Source organism: Euleptes europaea, chromosome 1 (assembly GCF_029931775.1).
Source record: "Euleptes europaea isolate rEulEur1 chromosome 1, rEulEur1.hap1, whole genome shotgun sequence".
Classification (NCBI taxonomy): domain Eukaryota; kingdom Metazoa; phylum Chordata; class Lepidosauria; order Squamata; family Sphaerodactylidae; genus Euleptes; species Euleptes europaea.
Window position 1 is genome coordinate 1,262,088 of NC_079312.1, and position 22,043 is coordinate 1,284,130.

The 22,043-nt window shown below is 47.3% G+C and overlaps 1 protein-coding gene across 1 annotated transcript; it reads left to right on the forward strand.

The window, feature by feature from the left end:
* Positions 1 to 13,851: 13,851 nt before the first annotated feature.
* Positions 13,852 to 15,360, forward strand: LOC130480698 (zinc finger protein 420-like; the record flags this gene model as incomplete). The annotated part of the gene is made up of 2 exons (XM_056853325.1): positions 13,852 to 14,914; positions 14,999 to 15,360. Coding segments are annotated over 2 exons (1,425 nt in total), but the record flags the coding sequence as incomplete, so codon positions are not given.
* Between the last annotated feature and the right edge of the window lie 6,683 nt (positions 15,361 to 22,043).

Here is a 22,043-nt window from a genome sequence, read left to right on the forward strand (position 1 = left end):
AGCCTGTCAAGATCATCCTGCATCCTGGCTTTGTCTTCTACCATTGTGAGGTTGTTTTGAGGATAAAATGGAGAAGGGGAGGACCCTTCCTATGCCTATTTTGGCCTTTGAGGGAGGGCACCGAGGGGCCAGGCCTGAGCTAGGGTTGTCAGCTCCAGGTTGGGAAATGCCTGGGCATTTTGGGAAAGAGTCGCAGGAGAGCAGGGTTTGGGGAGGGGAGTGGCCTCCGCTGAATATAATGCTGTAGAGTCCACCCTCCAAAGCAGCCATTTTCTCCAGGGGGGCTGATCTCTGCCATCTGGAGTTCAGGTGTAATTCTAGGAGATCTCCAGGTCCCACCTGGGGGTTGGCAACCCCAGGCCTGGCAGCAACCTCTGGGTGACTTGATACCATCCGACTTCCATGACTCAACTAAGCCTGGCTGCTTGAAACTGTTCAACTGCAGCTCCCCTGTGAAGGCCTGTCTGGTGTAATGTTCAGAGAAGGCCTGCGAGAGCCAGATTCGAATCCCCATCTCGCTACGGAAGCTCACTGGGTGATTTTGGACCAGTCACATACTTTCAGCCTAACCTACTTCACAAGCTTGTTGTGCAGATACAAAGTTGGAGAGGAGAATAATATGAGCTGCTTTTGTCTGCATTGTGGAGAAAGGAAGGGTATAAATGAACCAAATAAATAAATGTAGCTAAGGTGCCACCCCCCACAAGTCCTTGAGGGTTCCCACCCATGCAAGTGGGCCTGGCCCAGTGGCAGAAACCAAACAACCTGGTCACACTTTTCCTAGGCGAGAGCTGCCGGCGGGGCGGGTGGGGGGGAGGGCTGAAGGCAGATAAAGGTAAGTTAGCTGTTGTGTGGGAAAGAGATGGGGCTGCTATCTCCAGGTTAGTATTTTGAGGGGGTAGAGCCTGTGGAGGGTGGGATATGAGGAGGGGAGGAACCTCAGAGGGGTATAATGCCATAGCCTCCACACGCCAAAGCTGCCATTTTCCCCAGAAGAACTAAGGGTGCCAAACTCCAGGTGGGACCTGGAGATCTCCCAGAATTACAACTGATTTCCAGACCAGACAGATCAGTTCCCGTGGAAATAATGGCTGCTTCAGAGGTTGTACTGTATTCATTGTACCCCGATGAGGTCTCACCCCCCCCCAAATCTCCAGGAAATTCCTAAACTGGAGCTGGCAACCCTAAGGGGCAACTGATCTCTGCAGCTGGGGGGTCTGTCGTGATGCCAGGAGAGCTGCAGGCCCCACCTGGAGGCTGGCAACCCCAGAAGGGCCGGGGAAAGGGCCATGGCTCAGTGGTAGAGCCTCTGCTTGGCATGCAGAAGGTCCCAGGTTCAGTCCCCTGCATCTCCAGATAAAGGGACCAGGCAAGTAGGTGATGTGAAAGACCCTTTTCTGCCTGAGACCCTGGAGAGCCGCTGCCGGTCTGAGTAGATGATACTGACTTTGATGAACCGAGGGTCTGATTCAGTATATGGCAGCTTCATGTGTGTGAAGGTGAGAAGAAAGCAGGAAAAGGGGAGAGGCTAAGGGGGCTTTCAGGAAAGAGGAAATACTGGGGGAGGGGGGGCAATGAGACGCCTCCCACCATTCCCTGCGGGCTCCCATTTGTAAATCAACATTTTTGCCCTACAACAAAGCAAAGCGAGGCAGAGACATTTCAGAGTTTGCGGCTGGTTTGAGTAACCCAAGGCTGACTTTGGAGGTCTTGGTGGCTCACCGAGAAGGGGGGGGCTGGACCTTCCCCAGGTGTCCCTGCAAACCCCCGCCCAAGGGGAGAGGCAGCTTTCCAGCGAGGCAGAGATCTGGCGCTGGCAAAAAGGCCACCCAAAGGGTGCCAAGGTGCAGAAGTGGGAAAAAGGAACCCTCCAAAACCCCCAGCTTGCTCTTTCCGAACAGCAAGGGAAAAACCTGCAGGCCCTCTGGGACCCCCGCCTGCCCCACAACAAAGCCTGGCTCATGGGCAGGATTGCAACCAGATGCCAAAACGGAGGCGATTTTGCTAGAGTTTTTGCAGAGAGCAACCGAGGAAGAGGAGCTCCCAGAGAGCCAGCGGGAAAAGGCTTTGCAAAGTGGAGCCCGCCGGTGCAGGGGTATTAAGGGGGGGAAGGGGGTCTTCTTGCTGCACTTTGGGGTCTGCGGGGGGTGAATCCTGCAGGGTTATTTGCAAGACCCCAAATGCAAGACCCCAAATGCAGCTCCTCCTCTGGGCTGTCTCATGCTCGAAACCAGGGAGGAGTTTTGCAAAGGAAACCTCATCTCACAGTTTACCTCTTGTTCCAAACCTTCGGGTACCGCCTCTTCTCCACTTCACGGAGGAATACGAGGGAGTCCCCTGGTCTTCTCGGTGGCTGCCTCTCTAGGAACTCGGGATTTCCCTCCTTAACCCTTAGATGGACTCTCTGCACTGGTCAGAGGCTGCCTCGCTTGACCCAGCGAGCCTCACTCCGGTTCACTTGCAAAGGGAGGCAAAGGGGAAACAAAGGGATTCGACCCCCATCCCTTTCCCACCCCAGCTGATGGACAGTCCTGCCTCCACCAGTCTTAGAGCAGCACAGCCGATGCCTGCGTGGCTCAAGCCAGTGAGCCCGGCCAGAAGCTGCTCCGCATCCTCCACGCGATTCTCAGGGAACAGAAGAGGGCCTTTTCCCGACCCACATGCAGCTGGGACTCCTTTGCATGCAGTGGCTCCATCCTAACTCCCTCTTCTCCTGAACCTCAGGACCCCTCCTTAGACTCATGGAGACCAGAATGAGCATCGGCTAGGATGGGGAAGAGTTCGAATCCAGTCTTCCCTTTGCTGCCCTTTGCAATTAAAGCGGAGTGAGGCTCGCTGGGGGACAAACAGTTAGCCATAACCAAAAGACTGGAATGGCTAGGGCATAAACTTTTGACAATGAAGGAAACTCCAGCAATGCAGAGCATGCCCTTATTTCTGGAACGGGACACTAAAGACATGGATCCAGCTGATCTAGCTATAAATACATCCCTTAGCTCAGCTGCAACTAAAGTTGGGGCCCAGAAGGACTTACCTAACGGTTATTCGACAGAGCATGAGTTGGCATGCACCTTTCTGAACCAATTCATCTTGATCTTGCAACCTCCACAAGAAACGGCCATTTTTATCACGATCCAAGAGAAGACCTGAATAAAATCTTGGAAGATTATTAAAGATGCTGTCTTGGAATCTAGGAGGGTGGCACATCAAATTCCTGTTTTTTAAACTCCTTGTGTGACTGGGACATCTTATTTTTACAGGAAACTTGGATCTGGGAATCAGCAGTTCCATTAAAGTGGATGCGTTTCATGTTGGTCTTGCACCTCTGACATTAACAGACACCTTTCAGTCAAAATGGGAAAGGACCCTTTCAGAGAAATTGCAGTCTATTAGATATTCTCCTAGCAGCCGCTCTGAGCCTGGCTTTGGCCGTGAAGAGCGGGGTAACAAATGGAAATAATAAATAAATAAATAATAGCCCTTGGTTATTTAAAAGGGCTAAATCTGAAATTAAGCAAAGGATCTGGGATACTGAACTTCAACACCATTACAAAATGCCATCTTTTTAGGAATGAGAGGTTTGTGCCAGTAAACTAGTTGGCTAATTTATCTGTCCTCGAATAGGGGAAACCTTTCACTCTGGCCCGTTTCAATGTTCTCCCATCTGCACTCTCAGAAGGGAGATTCCTTGGTTTGCCACCCCATGGCCACATTTGCCCTTGTACAAGTGGGGAAATTGAAACAAGTTGGGCACGCTCTGCTGCCCTCCTCCTTCTATAGAGGTGTAAGATATGCATTCATTGTGCTCATCCCATAAACTCTGGAAGATGAGAGGAACGGTATACCTCCCTTCTTCTTGCAGACCTTGGACCTGGAACCATGGACAGAGTGGCTAGATTTTGTGCAGCCTCCAGAATCTACCGTGGTTCAGTGCTGATTCAGCAAAATGCACCTGCTATTTGTACACTTTTTATGAATGGGTTTTGTGTGATTTTCCTTTTTTTATTGTATGTTTTATACTGCTGGTCCATGACAGTAATAGATAACTGACTGCCTTAGCCGTGCAGGATGTCCCCTTACAAACATTCCCCTCCGGCACTCAACACCCCAACGGCGTGACTCGCTTTGCAGCAGACCTGAATCTGAGATCCCGCTTCGCATGTCACTGACCAAGCTCCTCAGCAGGGGAGACAAGGACAGGGTTGGAAAGAGTGAGTTGGGGGGAACCGCAGAGGTCATCTAGTCGACCCCCCCCCGAGGTCAGCGGGGGTGGTGGGCAGCTCTCATATCCGGCCGATGCCTGGGAAATGCTCTGCGTGGCTCAAGCCAGGGAGCCCGGCCAGAAGCTGCTCCGCATCCTCCACACTATTCCTTAGGGCCTTTTCCTGACTCCTATGCAGCTGGGATGGCATCCGGCGGCTCCCTCCTAGCTGCTGCCCTCCTCCCCTGCTGAACCTCAGGATCCCTCCTCGGACTCGTGGGGACGAGAATGAGCATCGGGAAGGACAGGGAAGGGAGGGGGGTCGGATCCGGTCCCCCCTTTGCCTCCCTTTGCAACTGAATCGGAGTGAGGCTCGCTGGGGAAACCGGTGCAGCCTCTGGCGGGGCGAAGCAAGCCGGGGAGCTCCTCTTGTGCAAAGTGCACAGAGCCCATCTGTGTGATTTCTTTTGGGTGGGGGGGAGGCGGTTGTGCATTCCGTGCATTGTGCAGGGGCTGGGCTGGGGGGCCCTGGGGGTCCCTTCCAACTCTATGATTCCATGGATCGAGGGTTAAAAGGGGAGTTTTCCATTCCTAGAGAGGCACAGACCTAGAAGGTGACGTGGCTTGCGGGTGCTTTTCCGGTGAGGAGGAGGAGGCGAGGGGGCGACAGGGGTTTTGCAGCCAGAGGTGAGCCGTGCAGTGAGATTTCCTTTTGCAAAACGCATCTCCCTGGTTGCGAGCGCGGAGCAGCCCGGAGGAGGAGGAGGAGCTGCATTGGGGGGTCTTGCAAAAAAAAGCCCCGCGGGATTCACCCCCCTGGAGACCCCAAAGGGCAGCAAGAATACCCCCCCCCCTAGCCTCCCTGCACCGGCGGGCTCCGTGTTGCAACGCCTGAGCGCCTCTTTCCCCGCAGGCAGAGCCCAACTCGCCCCAAACCGCCCCTCCCTGTGGGCCTTTTCTTGCAATCCGCCCCATCGGCCGGGCTTGGTTGTGGGGCAGAGGCGGGGGTCCCGAAGGGCCCGCGGGGATTTCTCTTGCTGTTCCGGAGGAGCAAACATGAGTGGGTTGGTTTTTTTTTTTGAAAGGCTCCCTTCTCCACTTCTGCAGCTTGGCACACTTGCCACATTTCTATCCACGTGTTTATTAACTGAGGCAAATCGTGGTAACAAGGCAGGAAGTCCTAGGACGTCTAGACAAACTGCAAACTAACAAGTCACAGGGACCAGACGGCATTCATGCTAGAGATCTTCAAGATCTCAGATGGGGCAATTGCTGAACTTGTAACAAAGAAATGCAACATTGTCCCTTCGATCAGCCTCTGTCCCAGAGGACTGGAGAATGGCCAACGTCACACCCATTTATAAAAAAAGGACCCAGGGGGGACCCAGGAAATTACTGGCCCGTTAGCTTAACGTCCGTTCCAGGAAAATTAGTGGGAAGCATGATTAAAGATAGAATTGTCAAGGGCAAGGTCTGCTGGGCAAAACCCAACATGGCTTCTGTAAGGGTAGTTTTTTGATAGCGTCAACAAGCATGTGGGCAGGAATGAGCCCGTGGATATTGTGTAGTTGGATTTCCAAAAAGCTTTTGACAGAGTCCCCCACCAAAGACTGCTAAGTCACGGGATAAGAAAAAATAGGGAGCAGAGAGTAGGAATTAATGGTCAGTTCTCACAGTGGCGGGATGTGAGCAGTGGGCTGCCTCAGGGGTCTGTGCTGGGACCGGAGCTTTTCAACCCGGTCATCAATGACCTGGAGTCGGGGTTCAACAGTGAAGTAGCCAAGTTTGCAGATGACACCAAATTATTTAGGGTGGTTAAAACAAAATTGGACTGTGAAGAGCTCCAGAAGGATGATGGTGATGGCTGCCAGCTTGCAGGGCTTTTAGAGGGGAGTGGACATATTCATGGAGGAGAGGGGTATTCATGGCTGTTAGTTAGAATGGATACTAGTCATGCTACCTATTCTCTCTAGTATCAGGAGCATGCCTATTATTTTGGGTGCTGTGGAACATAGGCAGGATGGTGCTGCTGCAGTCGTCTTGTTTGTGGCTTCCTGGAGGCACCTGGTTGGCCACTGTGTGAACAGACTGCTGGACTTGATGGGCCTTGGTGTGATCCAGCAGGGCCTTTCTTATGTTCTTATGTTCTTATTGACACTTTCAAAAAACTTTAATAGGTTAGTGAGACAGGACCTACCTTTACAGAAGCCATGATGGGTTTTGCTCAGCAGCTCTCATTCCCTGGAGGTTTTTAAGCTGGGCATGGAGTAGGGATCACTGGGGGTGTGTGTGGGGGGAGGTAGTTGTGACTTTCCTGCATTGTGCAGGGGGGTTGGGCTAGATGGCCCTGGTGGTCCCTTCCAACTCTATGATTCTGTGAACAACCTCCAGGGAAGGAGGGCTTACCTCCTTCCAAGGAAGCCGGTTCCACTGAAGCAGAAGTACAGAAGACCAACACCCTTGATTCTAATATGAGCTTTTGTGAATCAGAGCTCCCTTCTTCAGATGCATATGTCACGTATATGCGTGGAAGTATGTACACACGCACACAATCTCAATGCAAAAACCAGTCTTTGTCTTGCAGGAGGTGAGAGATCTAGCACTTGCCTTTATGGAAGAATCTGGCAGAGGAGGAAGGTGATCTGTTGGTCCAGGTGAAGCCTTTTTGGAGCAGAAGGAAGGATGAGAGGAGAGCCGGACTCAGCTGTCTCGGAATCAAGGAAAGGTCCCGATGCCTCCGAGGTTGGGAGCAAAAGGGAGTTGTGGGAAGGAACCGTGCAGAAGAGCCCGGAAGAGAACCTCCGTCCTCCAGATGTGCGGCACCAGCAATTCAGGCAGCTCCGTTACCAGGAGGCCGAGGGCCCCCGAGAGGTTTGCAGCCGACTCCACCATCTGTGCCGCCAGTGGCTGAAGCCAGAAAGGCACAGCAAGAAGGAGATGCTGGACCTGGTGGTCCTGGAGCAGTTCCTGACTGTCCTACCCCCGGAGATGGGGAACTGGGTCAGGGAATGCGGACCAGAGACCAGTTGCCAGGCGGTGGCCCTGGCAGAAGGCTTCCTCTTGAGCCAGGCAGAGGACAAGAATCAGGATCAGCAGGTGAGAGGGATTCATCTTTGTAGTGTTGTGGAAGGTGGGGGGGGCAGGATATGATCCAGGATACCTGCAAAATCCACATGGGTTGCCCCACCTTTTTGGAACCCATCTTAGCCTAATTCCTCTTCCTTTTCTCATCAGCCTCCCCTTTTCTGAGATCCCCATTTCTGTTTCAGGTGCAGCAGAAGATCGCGCACGAGTGTTTCCACACAGCAGCTTTTCTGGGTAAGGTCGAAAGGGGTGCAGTTCCCACTGCATGGCCTCTTCGAGTGTAGGTGGGCTGCTCTGATGCCCCCTGGTCTTGTGTGGGAAAGATGCTTTGCTCCAGCTTCTCAGCATAGAAATTATGTTTGGGGCAATAAAAACCTAATTTAATTTCAGTGCAAGATAACAGTCAGGGAATTGAGGACAACGCTTCCTCCAAAGTCAGATGTCTATTATCTTAGGTGCTGTGGAACACAGGCAGGATGGTGCTGCTGCAGTCGTCTTGTTTGTGGGCTTCCTAGAGGCACCTGGTTGGCCGCTGTGTGAACAAGACTGCTGGACTTGATGGACCTTTGTCTGATCCAGCAGGGCTTTTCTTAGTGATAAGTACTTGTCAAAAATTGCAAAATCTGTGCACTAGGCCAATAAAAGGGGGACAAAACCATAAGCTTTCAGAAGCTCTTATGCCGTAGTAACCTTTTCAACTAGGCAAGGAGTGTCCAGAGTTGAGAAACCTCGAAAGGATGGGGGTGGAAGGCGGCAGTCGGGTGCTTTCAAAACTACGTGCCATCTGACTAGGCGTTGAGTGCCAGGGTATGAAAAGTCTTGTGCTAAAAGTGGTCTCACCCACGTTTGGCAGTATGACATCACTGGCCTTGTCATTGTCTATGAATATGACAATTTGTGATCCTTATCATCAATAAAATGATTACATCTCTTGTTAATAATATGAACAATAGGTTCCTTTATACTCCGCCTTAACTGGGACTTGAGGAAGAATATACAAATGATTAAAAGACACTTCAGTCAATCTGTAAGCAGATCAGATACTATAATGTTGGGTAGTCAGCTGATTAGAAGGTAAGATACTTGAATTTAACAAAGCTGCTTAGTAAGATGCAATAATATATTTGGGCTAGAACATAAGAAAGGCCATGCTGCATCAGACCAAGGTCCATCAAGTCCAGCAGTCTTGTTCACACAGCGGCCAATCAGGTGCCTTTAGGAAGCCCCCAAACAAGACACCTGCAGCACCATCCTGCCTGTGTTCCACAGCACCTAAGATAATAGGCATGCTCATCTGATACTGGAGAAAATAGGTATGCATTCATACCTAGTATCCATTTTTACTAGCAGTCATGAATACCCCTCTCCGCCATGAACTTGTGCACTCCCCTTTTAAAGCCTTCCAAGTTGGCAGCCATCACCACATCCTGGGACAGGGAGTTCCACAATTTAACTATGCATTGTGTGAAGAAATACTTCATTTCATCTGTTTTGAATCTCTCACCCTCCACCTTCAGCAGATGACCCCACGTTCTAGTATTATGGGAGAGGGAGAAAAGTTTCTCCCTGTCTAGGACTGCAGACCGGGAGGAAACCTAGAAGGCGGCAATCAAGTATAATAAAGACGTTGAGTCAGTGGACTCCCAACACCGTGTCGCCAGGCTGGGACGTTAAGAGGGGAAGGGTTTGGCACTCCCACTAGTTGCAGGGCTTCCTTTTCCCATATGTTCTCTTCTTGCCCACCATTGTGAGATTTAGTACCAGTGGTTCTGCCAGTGGGGTTAGTTCTTCCTTGTGAATTCTGGACAGACCACAGTTTTATATATGAAAGCTGTATTAAGCCTAGATTATCCAAAATAAGGATGCAAGGATAGTTGCAACCATGAGCCAATACAGGGAGAATCTTATTTCCCCAAGTGGAACTAAAATGCAAACTAAAAACAACCTTTTTATCCTCCCAGGTGGTGCTATGAAAACAAAGATGGCTTCTTTGCCTTCTCTTTCTGGCAGAGAGAAAGCAGCTTCCATTCAGCCTGATCGGGTAAGTTTAGAAATATGGATCCTGCCCCTGGGTGCTCCCCCCACCCTCCCTAGGCCTGGGAGAATCTCTCTCTGTTCCTTTCCCCTGGCTCTTATCTGCCTGCTCACTGGGTTGAAAATGGAGATGTCTTATGGAGGTTTGAGTCTTGAACATCAACATCTTATAATATTCCTTTTGGATTGCACTTAGAAAGGGAAGAATTCTTACATTATCTTTGAAGAAAGAGGATTTCTCTCTCTCTTTTCAGGGTCTGGTGACCTTTGAGGAGGTGTGTGTTCATTTCGCCGAGGAGGAGTGGGCTCTGCTGGATCCGGACCAAAAAAGGCTTCACAAGGAGGTCATGGAGGACAATCGACAGATTGTGGCCTCTCTGGGTAAGGCTCTCCTTTCACTTGATTCACAGATGCTGAAGGCAAAAGCTTTTCCTTCTCAGAAGGACCCCAGCTCTGACCTGGGTGGCCCAAGCTAGCCTGATCTTGGAAGCTAAGCACGGTCGGTCCTCGACATGAAGCCTGCTGGTAGGCAGGCAATGGCAAACCACCTCTAAACATCTCTCACTTTAAAACCCTACGGGGGTCACTGTAACTCAGCTTTGACTTGCTGGCACTTTCCACCACCATCCCCCGGGCTCTTCCAATGGATACCCCCAGAGGGGATATAGAGAAGGTCCAAACGCAGGCAAGGGAGGGGGTTCTGCATACTTACTGGAGTCTGTAAGTATCAGTGTGCATGTTGAGATATTGGTTTGTAAAGGAAAAGGAGGAAGGCCCACCCACCCCCTACTGCCCATGGAGGACCGAGTAGCCTGATTGTACAAATTCATGAGTGCAGGTGAAAATCCACTGAAAACAGGGTGGGAGGGGAATTTTCCTCAATAACCGTTTATGGATTGTCAACAGGTCATCTTCTTTGGCCTTTCAGAGCAGCCATGGAAATGAGAATTTAAAATTGAGTATTGTGTTCAGTTTTGGGCACCACAATTTAAGAAAGATGTAGACAAGCTGGAACGTGTCCAGAGAAGGGCAACAAAGATGGTGAGGGGTCTGGAGACCAGTCCTATGAGGAAAGGTTGAAGGAGCTGGGTATGTTTAGCCTGGAGAGGAGAAGACTGAGAGGGGACATGATAACCATCTTCAAGTACTTGAAGGGCAGTTATGTAGAGGATGGTGCCGAGTTGTTTTCTGTTGCCCCAGAATGTCGGACCAGAACCAAAGGGTTGATATTAAATCAAAAGAGTTAGACATTAGGAAGAAATTTCTCACAGTTAGAGCGGTTCCACAGTGGAACAGGCTTCCTCGGGAGGTGGTAAGTGTGCCTTCCCTGGAGGTTGTTAAGCAGAGACTAGGTGGCCATCTGTCAGCAGTGCTGATTCTATGACCTTAGGCAGTTCATGAGAGGGAGGGCATCTTGGCCATCTTCTGGGCATGGAGTAAGGGTCCCTGGGTGTGTGTGGGGGAGGTAACTGAAATTCCTGCATTGTGCAGGGGGTTGGACTAGATGACCCTGGTGGTCCCTTCCAACTCTATGATTCCATGAAATAATGATAATAATAATTAAAATAAGAATACTATCTATATTTGTATAGGGTTTTCAGTAGCATTTTATGAAGTTCTGAAAGTCATTTGCTTGTCCTGAGGCCATTGCACCCTCCTATGGGACTTGAGGAGGATACATGTGGGGCGGAGTGGGCAGAGGGGAGGAATGATGGTTCTGCTGTGTTCATTCTGCTTATGCCAGTGTAAGCTTAGGCATGGCTCACAGGTTCATTAAAACGAGGCGGCAGAGCCCTGAATAACAAATGAAGAAAAATGGGATTTTAGCAGGGGAAGTCTGGCGCTGTGTCATGATGAGGAAGGAAGGGCCGTAGCTCAGTGGTAGAGCATCTGTTTTGCATGCAGAAGGTCCCAGGTTCAGTCCCCGGCATCTCCAGTTAAAGCGACTAGGCAAGTAGGTGATGTGAAAGACCTCTGCCTGAGACCCTGGAGAGCCGTTGCTGGTCTGAGTAGACAATACTGACTTCGATGGACCCAGGGTCTGATTCAGAAGAAGGCAGCTTCATGTGATGAGCTCACACTTGCTGAATTCTTCCCTGCCAGGCTTCTCTTGAATTCAGTTGGGCAGGTGCTGTTTTCCTGTTCTGGGCTGGAGAGAAAAGAAAGATGATGTATTCCTTCTGTGCGCTTTTCAGGTTGAGTGGTATAAAATGTTAATACAGAAGATAGATTTGTCCTAAAAAATTTTAAATAGGAGTTTTGGGGATCCATCACCACTTGTTCCCATCCTGGAGGGATTGTGGGGTCTCTTCAAAGGGACAGAAGCCCCCTTAGACAGTGACCCTTCGTCAGAACCGCAGTGGAGTCGGATGTCAGATCCTACTTGCCTTGGGAGGGGGCTAAGAAACCGTATCCTGGTGGCTGTGTCTAAGCTCAGGCTTGGTTTAAAAATCTGAATATTTCTTGGAGTTAGAATGTCTGGAAGTGACTGGTCTGTTTCTTTCCCCCAAAGAAGGACTTCTGGATTTCAAACCAGATTGCATATCCTCAGTGGAAGAAGCAGGAGATCCGCTTGACCAAGATGCAGAAGAAAGAGAGAGATCAGCAGGTATCTGCTTACTTGTGTGGTGGAAGTGGATAGGACTCCTCTTGTGCTAAATTTATCAGCTGGAGGAATTTCTCAAGAGGCAACAGGCCAAGAATGGCCAGGAAAGCTTTCTGAAGGGAGAAGAAGAAGTTAAAACGGGGGATGGGGGTGGAACGCTGCCTTGTTTATACCGAAGCTTGGCGGGAAATGCTTATAGAGTGCTCGGCTTGATTTATTTGTATGCTGCTTCTCCACAGACCTCCTCAGTTTGGCTCAAAAATAAAAAACATTAGCATGAGATCCTAAATTCTTCCTAACTGTTCAATTTAAAAAGCCATGGGCACACAAAGAGCATCAAATAGCCACTGAGCTGCCTCAAAAATATCCTGAGAACACTCCTCAGGTCAGAAGAAGACCATAAAACAGCTAAATTGATAAACCCCAAAGTTAAAGCCTGTTTGGAAAGACATGCTTTGGCCTTGCTCTGAAAAGATAGGAAGGTAAGGTCCAGTTGAGCTTCAAAGGGAAAGTCATTCCCCAGACGAGGGGCCACCAGTGAAAATACTCTGATTTGATTCTAGGCACCACCTTTTTCAGCTCTGCAAGCAGGGCCCCAGTACACAGGGCTTGGGAGGCCTAATTTACCTGGGGGTGGAGAGTATGGTGAACTTTATTAGTTTGGAGCTCAGGTTGGGATTCCATCGTTCAGGAGGATACCTCTGCTCCAAACTCACTCTGCAGTCAATGCAGTCATTTCTGTGTTTGAATCCAGGAAAAGATTGGCCAGAGATCCCTGAAGTCCAGCCTCCCCTGCCACACAGTGGTCAACAAGAGTCCCTGGAGGTACAGATCCAAAGCACCTTTCTTTAGAGAGAGAAGGCTGCCTCTAAACATTGAGTTTCCACAGAGTCGCCTTGTCTCTGATGGAACTACCCTTCAAAGAAAAAAATCAACAGCAGATTTATGAAGGGCAGAATTTGTGTCCCCTTCAATTGATTACTGTTATCTCATTATCAAACACAGTAAATGGCCTACTATTCTTGATTTCGCTTTGGCTGGAAGGTCTTACCAGTCTTTTCTCTTTATTCCAGAGGCTGATTATCCACAGAAGAAATCTGAGGAAGAACCAGAACACTTTCTGTTCGACATAAAAGAGAAGAAAAGAAGCACTGGAACAAACTGGAAGAGGGGGAATGAACGGTCTGCGTCTGAGGGTGCGGAATCCCAGGTCTTTGATACTCACCGAAGAATTAATACAGGAGAGAAAGCTTATAAGTGTTCGGAGAGTAGAAGGAGTTTGGGTTGGAAGACAGTCCCTTCTGGCCATCAACGACTCCATGGCAGGGAGACACATAAATGCCTGGAGTGTGGAAAGATCTTTGCTAAGAATTGCCTCCTTGCTGCTCATCGACGAATACACACTGGCCAGAAACCATATCAATGCTTGCAGTGTCGAAAGAGCTTTGATACCAAGACAGTACTTTCTGTCCACCAACGTATCCACACAGGGGAGAAACCATATCAATGCTTGGAGTGCGGAAAGAGCTTTACTTCAAGTTCACACCTTAGTTACCATCAACATATCCACACATGGGAGAAACCATATAAATGCCTGGAGTGTGTAAAGAGCTTTGCTACCAAGACAGATCTTACTAGACATCAACGTATCCACACAGGGGAGAAACCATATAAATGCTTGGAGTGTAAAAAGAGCTTTGCTCAGAGTTCACACCTTATTAAACATCAACGTATCCACATGGGGGAGAAACCATATAAATGCTTGCTGTGTGGAAAGAGCTTTGCTATCAAGGGACAACTTACTGTCCATCAACGTATCCACACGGGGGAGAAACCATATAAATGCTTGCCGTGTGGAAAGAGCTTTGCTACCAAGGGACAACTTACTGTCCATCAGCATATCCACATGGACGAGAAACCATATAAATGCTTGGAGTGTGGAAAGAGCTTTGTTCAGAGTTCAGACCTTACTAAACATCAACGTATCCACACAGGGGAGAAACCATATAAATGCTTGCAGTGTGGAAAGAGTTTTGCTATCAATGGACAACTTACTGTCCATCAACGTATCCACACGAGGGAGAAACCATATAAATGCTTGCCGTGTGGAAAGAGCTTTGCTACCAAGGGACAACTTACTGTCCATCAACGTATCCACACTGGGGAGAAACCATATAAATGCTTGCCGTGTGGAAAGAGCTTTGCTACCAAGGGACAACTTACTGTCCATCAGCGTATCCACATGGACGAGAAACCATATAAATGCTTGCAGTGTGAAAAGAGCTTTGCTACCAAGATAGAACTTACTGTCCATCAACGAATCCACACTGGGGAGAAACCATATAGATGCTTGCAGTGTGGAAAAGGCTTTGCTCGGAGTTCACACCTTATTATTCATCAACGTATCCACACTGGTGAGAAACCATATAAATGCCTAGAATGTGGGAGGAGTTTTGCTCGGAGTGACAACCTAGCAGCTCATCGACGAATCCACACGGGGGAGAAACCATATAAATGCTTGGAGTGTGGAAAGTGCTTTGCCTATAATACACACCTTACTGTCCATCAGCGTATGCACACGGGGGAGAAACCATATAAATGCTTGGATTGTGGAAAGATATTTGCTCATAGTGGTAGCCTAGCTAATCATCGACGAAGCCACACTGGGGAGAAACCATATAAATGCTTGGAGTGTGGAAAGAGTTTTGCTTGGAGTAAAGATCTTAGGACTCATCAACATATCCACACTGGGGAGAAACCATATAAATGCTTGGAGTGTGGAAAGAGCTTTAAACAAAGTTCAGCCCTTACTAAACATCAGCGTATCCACACTGGGGAGAAACCATATAAATGTTTGGAGTGTGGAAAGTGTTTTGCTCGGGGTTCAAGCCTTACTTACCATCAACGTATCCACACTGGGGAGAAACCTTATAAATGCTTGGATTGTGGAAAGAGCTTTGCTTGCAGTGTAAAACTTAGGATCCACCAACATATCCACACGGGGGATAAACCATATAAATGCTGGGATTGTGGAAAGAGCTATGCTTTGAGTTCATACCTTACTTACCATCAACGTATTCACACTGGGGAGAAACCATATAAATGCTTAGAGTGTGGAAAGAGCTTTGCTATCAAGACACAACTTACTGTCCATCAACGTATCCACACTGGGAAGAAACCATATAAATGCTTGGATTGTGGAAAGAGCTTTGTTCAGAGTTCAGATCTTACTAAACATCAACGTATCCACACTGGGGAGAAACCATATAAATGCTTGGATTGTGGAAAGAGCTTTGCTCAGAAAACACAGCTTACTTACCATCAACATGTGCATGCAGGGGAGAAACCATATAAATGCTTGGATTGTGGAAAGAGCTTTGGTCAGAGAGGTCACCTAGCTACTCATCAACGAATCCACACTGGGGAGAAACCGTATAAATGCTTGGATTGTGAAAAGAGCTTTGCTCAGAAGACACAACTTACTTACCATCAACATGTGCATGCGGGGGAGAAACCATATAAATGCTTGGATTGTGGAAAGAGCTTTGGTCAGAGAGGTCACCTAACTACTCATCAACGAATCCACACTGGGGAGAAACCATATAAATGCTTGGATTGTGAAAAGAGCTTTGCTCAGAAGACACACCTTACTTACCATCAGCGTATCCACTCTGGAGACAAACCATATAAATGCTTGGATTGTGGAAAGAGTTTTACTCGGAAGATACATCTTACTTACCATCAAAATAAACATGCGGGGGAGAAGCCATATACATGTTTGGAGTGTGGAAAGAGCTTTGCTGAGAGTTCAGGTCTTACTAAACATCAACATATCCACATGGGGAAGAAACCATATAAATGCTTGGATTGAGGAATGAGCACTGCTTCGAGTTCGCAGCTTCCAAGACATCAGTGTATCCACGCTGGGGAGAAACCATATAAATGCTTGGAATGTGGAAGGAGCTTTGCTCAGAGGTCAAACCTTGGTTACCATCAATGTATTCACACTGGGGAGAAACCATATAAATGCTTGCAGTGTGCAAACAGCTTTGTTCAAAAGGCACATCTTAAGGTACATCAAAATATCCCCACGGGAGAAACCATATAAATGCTAAGTCATGTTTTGCATCAAATTCACTGAGGAGAAAAACCTGACAAACATTTTCAGTTTTGCCAATTTACCTAAAAGACTCGATCATTAAATCATGGCAACAACGGTTAAACAAGTTTGTGTCAGAGGTGGCCTCTGGACTCTTTGCTATTGCCTTGTGTTCCCCGTTGCTGCCATGCAGGAGCAGAACCATACAAGCGGTCGGGCTCTTGACATGAGTAAAGGCTCGGTCTTGGGTGTTTACATATTTTCGCTCCTGTTCTCACTCCTGGTTCCCCCTGCCCGTCGCCGTGGCCTTGGTGCGACTAACGAGCGGTGTCTACTGAAACTGCTTCGCTCTCCCTTCGCCCTCCCTTCTCCCACCAGACATGGTTATCAGTTCAGTTCCCAAGCTTGTTAGACAATGCACCTGTGATGTAATCCTGTAGCCATGTTAGTTATGCCCTGTAGTCTGGCTTGTTCATTAGCAGCTTCGAACCTGCAAGTTACCTAGCTTACCTGATGCTTCTTCAATAAAGTTTAATTGCTTCTGACCTGACTGTCTGAGTGAGTGGCTTTTTGGGAATTTCCCAGGTTGGCTGGAAACCTGACAGTTTGTTTGGAGTGGTAAAAAAACAAGGTTTAGATTTAAAGTGCTTCAAGATGAGAAAAAAAGAGGCTGCTTGGGTCTACCTAACGTAAAGTTGTATTACCAGGCAGCATGTCTGGTTTGGATTTCAGAATGAATTGTACACCCTGAGGACAGAAAGGTCAGGCTTGAAAAAATTGACATCACGCAAGGATTTCATTTTCAACTATGGAAAAAGAATGATCCCAGGATATTACAATCTATAAGTGTTGATGATTGTAGCATCCATAGTCATCTTTTAAAAGTATGGAACTTATTGAAGATTTGACATAACCCTACCCCGCCAAGAATTATGTCACAAGCTGAAGGTTATTTGGACTTACGCGATAGAAAGAATAAAAATTATCTAACTTATAGTGACTTGATAACGAAACAGGAAAGACCTACACAAGATGGGTATGAAAAACGACCCTTTCTGAATATCATCATCTAGAGCAGTGATGGTGAACCTTTTAGAGACCAAGTGCCCAAACTGCAACCCAAAACCCACTTATTTATCGCAAAGTGCCAACACGGCAGTTTGCCCCCGCTGCCCAGCTGGGCGGCGCAGAGTCAGGGGAAGGGGGGGGGCTTTGAACTGCTCCGCGCAGAGATCTCCTACTATTATTACCTGGAGGTTGGCAACCCTAATGTGAGGGTCTCTGTCTTTGTGTCTCTGCTTTCCATCACCTGCGGTATTATCAGTGAACTCGTAAAAGCAGTTCACACCTTCTGGTCTCAGGCGCCAGGCCTGATGGCCCATGTATCTTCCCCCCCGCTGTTTTCCTGCCAGTACTCCCTCAGGCCGGTGCGGCCTTGGAAGTGTGATAGCCGCACCAGACTTCCTGGGATCCGTCTGATGTTTTGTATTATGCCAAGCTTGTAACTTCCCATAACAATAAGTGTGAACCCCAGTGCCCCAGTGCCCTGGAGTCAATATATTCTGTAAACCCGTATAGCCCCTCACTTGCAACTTTCTACCTGTGCCTGTCTCATCTCCTGAAGGCTTCAATAAGTCTATTGTTTCTGTATCAACGTCTGAGCAACTGATTTGGAGAAGCAAACTCAGAGAGGGGGATCTCTCACACCTAAGCATATAACAGCCGTGCAATACCCAACAATGTGGGGCTGCTGCTCCGCTGTATCCAAGTATAGCACACCCTCAAGTTAGTGTGTGCCCTAGAATTGCACTTAAAACGCCATGGTAGGGTTGCCAACCTCCAGGTGGCAAGTCTAGGAAATAAATGGAAAAGAACACCTATGCTGCAAAAATGTGTGTCACAACCCAAGATACAGCACAAGGCTCTACTGCTTACAGCAACTGTGAACACAAGTATAAATACCAAAAAAGCTTGCACTTGTTTCAAATAGTATTGTTTAGTAACAATATACACTTTTCAGTACATGAATTACAATGGCAATAAATATTCCTATGTCAATATAATATTATTACAATACAAAGCCACAATACATGAACAACTTTAGAATTAAATAGAACAGCTATAGTAAATGTGTCTGCATCCCATGCAAGTGTATTAAAGTCTCCCAACAGAATTAATCCAGCAATAGCAGCCTAGATGGTAACAGGCATACACAAAAAGCAATAAGCACTGATACGGTAAACAAGGGTTCGTGGGGGGAGAGAGAGACCTGAGATCATTATTCAAGAAAACAGTTTATTTGCAGCTGCTGACTCAGAGGTCCTAATGGGCAGAAATCTCTGAGCCCCGATCATACTGAGGAAGGGATATTTATCCAAATTCAAGATATGACAACCCATCAACATTCAGGGTAGGCTGATAGCACTCCAGACATAGAGGCGGCGCAGTACAGTTCAGTTCTATCCAGTTTCTCCTATCAATGTTTATAGTTCACTCTGACTCTCCATGACTCTTAACCCACTTCCTTAGCACACAGACATACAGGGATATTTTGCCCAGCAACAAGCTATTCCCTGGCTGTCCTAATACATTTTACAGAAAGGTAAAGAGATTATTACAAATTGCTATATCAGTGGAACTTCCATAGTCAGGGGAAGTCTACCTGCTGTCACATTCCCCCCCTTATGATACAAGACATACATATAAGGCTTGTCAATCATTCCTGTATTCCGTTTCATCATACTTTCTATCACAAAATACACATTTCAGAACCCTCTTATCTCAGTGAACCACTCACTCCACCACTCAATCGACTTCCCAATTGTCATTCTGACCAACTTTCTAATTCCCATCCTGGGCACAATTAATTCAGGTCATCCTATACAGTCTTAACAACTGATCTCACAAATACATCCCATCTCAAAATACGTCAGTTCTTGCTACTGAAATCCAACAAACAATTTCTACAATAAACCAATTGCTGAAACACAAAGGCCCTTACAATAGATCCAACAAACAATTTAACAACATTAAGAAGCCAACTAGGTCTGGCAACATTACTACTTAAAGAATGGTAGTGTGTGGGTGCTTATGCAGACTCTGTCAGTTGAAGACAAGAGGAAAGACAGAAAAGACAGAGGAAGGGGACATATTCTCACGGCTGAAGGTGAGATTCTTGCACCTGCTTATGTACATAGGCAGTTGATATGGCCACAGGTGAAATATCTTTTTCTGTGGGCAATAATTCCAGGAAATTCCTGGAGGTCCCTAAAACAGCTTTATTGAAAAATCCAAAACTTAGGAAGGACAGTTGGAAGAAGCAGGAACACATTTGAACAAGATACATTAATGGAAGAACATAGACTTCTAAGACATTGCATAATGCATGATACATAGCAGCAACATCAATCCCACATCGGTACATTTTATAAAACAACACCAACATCCCTTTATCCTTTTTTCAAACAAAGCATCCCAAAAATCAAAAGTCCTTTGTCAACTTTGAATGGAAACATACACAACCTTTCACAATAGTCATACAGTTGAGATCATTACAAAGAGAAACACCAGATAACTCAGGCAGTCTAGAATAGGCATGACTGCCACAGAATCAGAACTAAAAATCACCAGAGTCTTTCCACAGGAGCTGTAAAACAAATGAGTCTGAGACACAAACAGAAACAACTGAAGCAGCCCCCCTTTGCTACTGCAGGGCGGGGGAGACAAATCCACAGTCTCAGGCAGGAGGCAGGAGGCCCCTCTCGAATGACTCCCAGTCTAAGCCACAGGAACAAAGTTAACATATAGATACAGTCATTTGCTGAAAAAAACTTCATCTGGTATCAGGAAAAATAGGGTACGTTGAAATATCTGGAACCAGACTGTAAAAGACAAAAATATCAAGAGCCTACACAGAGTTCTAAAGGCCTGTAAGTCTATAGAGCTTAGCTGAAAAAGTAGAAAAGCACTGTCCTTCAGTGTTACTACTCTGAAGATGCCTGCCACAGTTGCAGGCAAAACGTCAGGAAAGAAAATACCAAGACCACGGTCACATAGCCCTGATAACCTACCAGAACCAATAGAAAAGCAATGTCCAAAGGCAATGTCCATATCAAAAGTTTGTAAAGGCAGGAGTGGCTGGAAGTAAAACCTGGAAAACTCAAAAGACAATTAATTCAGTTATTGCATGGAAACACTGTTGACATAGAGGGACTTCATAGAGGACTTTCCCCCCCCCCTTCACTTGTTTTCTGACACACAGGAAACAGTGACGCTGTTATGCTCCAGAGAGCTGTTGACAGACTAAGTAAATAACCCAGAACCTAATAAGCAACCATTGTCACTTTGTCACTTTTCCCAAACACTCAAAAATCTTCTTTGCTTGCTTCCGGCCATCAGGAGAACAGACCAAAAACCCAAAAGATGTTTCTCATTGCTTGTGGGGTGGCAATTTCTGCAAAGTTCTTGCCAAACCTCATTAACTTTCCAAGCCTCCTCAAGCCTCAAAAGGGTGTTTTCCTCCTTTTTCAAGCACATCCCAGGTACTGCACAGACCAGAACAAACTGCAAGCAAAGTTTTGACCCAAAAATAACATGTACCCAAAGGTCATCTAGACGGTCCACAAGCAGAGGTTTCATTTTCCCCAAACCTCCATTTAAAGTCACGAAAACTAGGTTCACACCAGGGGCAAGAATGGCATAGATGGTGGCAGACCCCTTTGTCTGGCTGGACCTTCCAAGAACGGGCTTTGATGCTAGGAAAGTTGTCTTCAGCCCTCTTGTCCCTTGTTCCTGGCACTGATTTCCCTGGCTGGCCCCCCTTTTTCTACTGTCTTCACCCCAGTCCCTTGTCACTCACCTCTGGATAGCTGAGGCAGTCTTTCTCCCTTCATTTTGTTTCTCTTCCTCCATCTGCATCAGGAAGATGCCAACGCCTGGGCACTGGAGCTTGTGACATCACAGGAGCATTTCCAAAGGGAGAGCCAAGCTGATTAATTTCCTTTAGAAGCCATTGAAGCGGGGCTGAATAACGGAGGGGGGCTCAGGCTTCTCCTGGTCAACGGTAGGGGTTAAAGCTGTAAATCCCCCCTTTTTGGTCCTGGGTAACGGGAGTGGCCAGACATATATCAGTTCAAAGAGAGACAGACCCCAATGGAAGGGAGCAAAAGAGGGCCAGTGATGTGATGTAGACAGAGCTGAAACTAAAGTCTGGATCCATTCCAGCAGTATTTTTGACAGATATTCTAATTTCAGTACAAGTTGCATTTTGTAAAGAAGCCAGCAGCCACTGCTTTTCTTGTGACCTAGACATCTATCGAAGTCAACCCCTACACAGCAGTTTTCCTGTGCCGATATGGCTGGAGACAGAGCCTTTACCTAGCAGGGTGGCCGGCTTAAAACTTCGCAGATCTCGGGGGAGGGGGAGCAGATCTTTCACACAACAGTCATTTCAATAATTGTCAAAGTCCATAACTTCTTTAACATCCATTAGGGCAATAACAACATGTCCTGTTTTTTTTTATTTAAAAAAAAGGCTTTCTCTTCACCACAAGCGGCTGGGTTTAGCTGGAAGGGTAAAATCCAGGATCCACATACAACAGACTCCAGCTGTTTCCCAACAACTCTTGAATTCTCCTGTGTTCAGGGTATGGGACAGACTGCAACCTTCCTCCCCTTGTCATCTGAAATTCCAGATGCTTCTCTTGAATCTGAGCTTTCTGTCGGTGTTCTACTCAGTTCCATATAACAAATAACATTCTGTCCTGAATGCGAGAGCCTGGTTTTCATACTTATTTCAAGCAGATTGGCATATAGGAAGAGACAGTTCAGGTATTTCTGGATTATATATATAGGTTGTGCCCTGGGTTTTGGAAGCAATTGCAGCTGGTGAAATATTCCAAGCTGGACCAGAAGGGTTTTTTCCCCATTAGCCCATAGTCAGAAAAGTATGTAAAGTCAGAGCGCCCCCCTTCTTTAATACAACCATGTTGCTGTCCATGTCAGAGAGAGAGTGGCAATCA